The sequence below is a fragment of the Hesperophylax consimilis genome, chromosome 17 (assembly GCF_061612785.1).
Source record: "Hesperophylax consimilis isolate HC1 chromosome 17, BYU_Hcon_1.0, whole genome shotgun sequence".
In the NCBI taxonomy this organism is placed as follows: Eukaryota; Metazoa; Arthropoda; class Insecta; order Trichoptera; family Limnephilidae; genus Hesperophylax; species Hesperophylax consimilis.
The window spans coordinates 11411276-11414481 of NC_142852.1; the positions used below are offsets into that span (position 1 = coordinate 11411276).

The 3206-nt window shown below is 35.1% G+C and overlaps 1 protein-coding gene across 1 annotated transcript; it reads left to right on the forward strand.

Moving 5' to 3' along the window:
• The first annotated feature begins 446 nt into the window (after nucleotides 1-446).
• Nucleotides 447-2459, forward strand: LOC149415978 (uncharacterized). The gene is made up of 6 exons (XM_089641835.1): nucleotides 447-469; nucleotides 633-705; nucleotides 1027-1236; nucleotides 1328-1522; nucleotides 1942-1974; nucleotides 2149-2459. The coding sequence occupies exons 1-6, from the start codon at nucleotides 447-449 to the stop codon at nucleotides 2260-2262; spliced, it is 648 nt and encodes a 215-aa protein (XP_089497961.1). The 3' UTR covers nucleotides 2263-2459.
• Nucleotides 2460-3206: the final 747 nt, after the last annotated feature.

The window sequence follows — 3206 nt, forward strand, 5'->3', positions numbered from 1 at the left end:
ACAGGATATTTTACCATGTTTTTATATTGGATAGTAAAACAAGAAACAAGGTTTTTAATAAGATATGTATCAAAGCAAGACATATTACTAATCTTTCAGAAAATACTTTGTAAATTGCTGAAATTCCGTGTTATTTTGACATTTTTTCCTCCAGAATACGTGATCTGACAGCGTTTAAGATCAATACACACGGGCCTTAGCATGAGAATCGATCGAACTTAACGATATCGGATTGCTAAGCGTATCTACCGACCATTTTATAACGACTTCCCTAGCATGAGAACGCTATTGATATCTCTAACGACATCGATAAGGCAATAAATACAAATCGATATACGCTGGCAATACTGGGACGGAATTGTCTATGAATTGGATAGACGTCAGACGTCAAACGTCAGATTTCAAGCTTGATCATTGTAACCGCCGTGTTTTTTTAATATTTTACGATGTCGCAAGCAATGGTAGCTGGGTAAGTTATTTATTTATCTTTTTATGTGAAAGAATTTCCATTATTATCAAAGAGATATACTTACATTCTATTGTGTCAAAATTTTGAAGTTATTTTTACTAATATTTAAATCATACGCAGTATTTTAAGATACCTATTCAAAATGCTGATATTATGATTTCAGGAAGAGAGTAAGGTCGACGACCAGTCAAATGGATCTGCTAACCAGCTATATGGCTGACCATTCGGAGTTGAAGGTTTGTGGGACCTCAGGGTTCCCAAAAAAATAAGGAAATGTGGCGGAACAACTGGCAGAATTGGGTCCTGCTAAGTCAGCCGAGCAGTGGAAAACAGTGAGTATTTGTACCTACCTATACAAACTGGTTGCAGCAAACTTTGCTGACCTTCTAATATAATCTATCATCGAGACACTTGATCTCTCTTTCTGGTTTCAATCCTGGGATTGGTTTGCAGCAATTTTATCCAATCTCCTCTTCCATTCTTCCCTGTCGCTAATTGCATACTTGATATAAGACCGTAAATCACTTTTAACCTGACATTATTTTTACATTTTACAGACATGGCGTGACTTAAAATGCAAGTCGCGCGCCCAAAACGCCGATGCCAAGCGAGCTGCCCTCACGACTGGAAACACTGCCGAGATACCGGTGTTAACTGACCTGACACAGAAGGTCATCAACATCATCGACAGAGCCAGTTCTGAGGGCAGCGGACTTCCAGAAAGCTGTATAGGAGAGGGACCTGAACTCATAATGCAGGATGTTGAGGTCACTAATGTCTTAAAATGTTAATATAATATATTCTGTCAAATTTAGTTGATCTTTCATTATCAATGAAAATTATTTGTGTGTTTTACAGTATTCCGATGAAGTTGGAGAAGGGCCCACAGATTTACAGACGGCGCAGTTAGCTTCCCCTTCTCGCCCGAGCAAGAAGAGGAAGCTAACTGACAAGCCAGATGTGGGGGTTCGGATGGTGATGGCGCAGGAGGCTAATAACGAATCATCCAAGGAGCTTGTGGGAGCTATTAATAAATTCTCCAATATTTTTAAGGTATTTCCTATTTCTCTTCGAATCACTCCCAAATACAGCGCTATACGTGTAAGTTGCCAGATTAAAATATAAAGAAATAGCGTCAATTCATGTTTAGGCCACCGCCAACTTATAAGTGTGGCACTGTACTTTTAAATTAGAATTAAATCTTAGTAGAACAAAATAAAATGCCCAGCTTTGACTTATTTCATTTATTTATTGTACTATTCCCAATGTACTATTTTTCCATTTTCCGCGGTGGAGTTTTTATTGTTCTGTTTGTTTAGATATTCTTTGTGTTAAAAAAAAATAATAAACATGTAAAATCCAGCTTAGCGAGAAATTCAAAATGAAAAAATTAATTTATAATCTTCCTTTTAGTATGTCGACTACCTATTGTTATTTAAATTAAATTAATGAGTTGTTATTTATCATTTCAGAGTTCAATGGATCGATTTGCTGACATTTTTGAGGTATTTCCTGTTCCTTTTTGTAATTATTTGTCAGGGCACCCCGAGACCGGGCAAGATACAGTGTCTACATAGACATGGTGCTTTTCTGGTCTCGTCTCACTGGCACTAATAACTAATTTACTATAGAAGGTAAATTAAGTAAGTAAATTAATGAATTATCATCTCTTGTTTCAGAGATACACGGCAGTGGAACGTGAAAGGGTTTGTTTACTCCAACGACAGTTGGCGAGGTATTTATTTGTTATACATCTATACAGGCTTTTAAAAACATTTAATGTACAAAACTGAACAAATTAAATTAAATATTGCATTATTTAATATGTCACTTGAGAGATTGCGAAGTATGTTCACAAGGGATGGAACACGATTATTAACAATTGTCCTTGGAGATGCAAGCAGTCCAGCTAGGAGGTACGATGAAAGTAGAATGAATGAGATCTCTAATAAAACATTTCTAATTCTAGACAAACTCAACCATCGAAACAACCGTCAACATCATTTGCTAACTCGCCCAACTATACGTTGCAGTTGGAGTCAGAGGATGAATACGATTAGTTAAGTTTTTTTTATAATTTTCAAGGTAATAAGTTTTTTGTATATTTTTTGTGTTAAATCTTTATTTTTATTAACGTTTTGTATGTTCATAATTTTTATGTTTCTTGTGAAAAAGTGAAACTCAACAACAAATGTCATTTTTTTACAATTTAGATACATACAATACAATATTTTAAAGTACTTGTTGTGTAATATTGCATGCAGCACTTTGCATATACATATACTTGATTAGTAGCAGTTCTTCAAACTCTTGCAATGTCTCTGTGAGGCGTGAATTGTTTTTACAATGTAGGTACATACAATACAATGTTTTAAACTACTATTGAAGTACTTGTTGTGAAATATTGCATGCAGCGCTTTGCATATATGAATATGTACTTGATTAGTAGCAGTTCTTCAAACTCTCGCAACGTCTCTGTGAGGCGTGAATTGTTTTTACAATGTAGGTACATACAATACAATGTTTTAAAGTACTTTTGAAGTATATGTTGTGAAATATTGCATGCAGCGCTTTGCATATATGAATATTTACTTGATTAGTAGCAGTTCTTCAAACTCTTGCAATGTCTCTGTGAGGCGTGAATTGTTTTTACAATGTAGGTACATACAATACAATGTTTTAAACTACTATTGAAGTACTTGTTGTGAAATATTGCATGCAGCGCTTTGCATATATG

What these genes read in the sequence shown, in the direction of transcription:
- LOC149415978 (XM_089641835.1), top strand. Translation starts at nt 447, where the DNA reads ATGTCGCAAGCAATGGTAGCTGG. An exon ending in TCGCAAGCAATGGTAGCTGG is followed by an intron (nt 470 to 632) that starts GTAAGTTATTTA and finishes TTATGATTTCAG; the next exon opens with GAAGAGAGTAAGGTCGACGA. An exon ending in GATTTGCTGACATTTTTGAG is followed by an intron (nt 1,975 to 2,148) that starts GTATTTCCTGTT and finishes CTCTTGTTTCAG; the next exon opens with AGATACACGGCAGTGGAACG.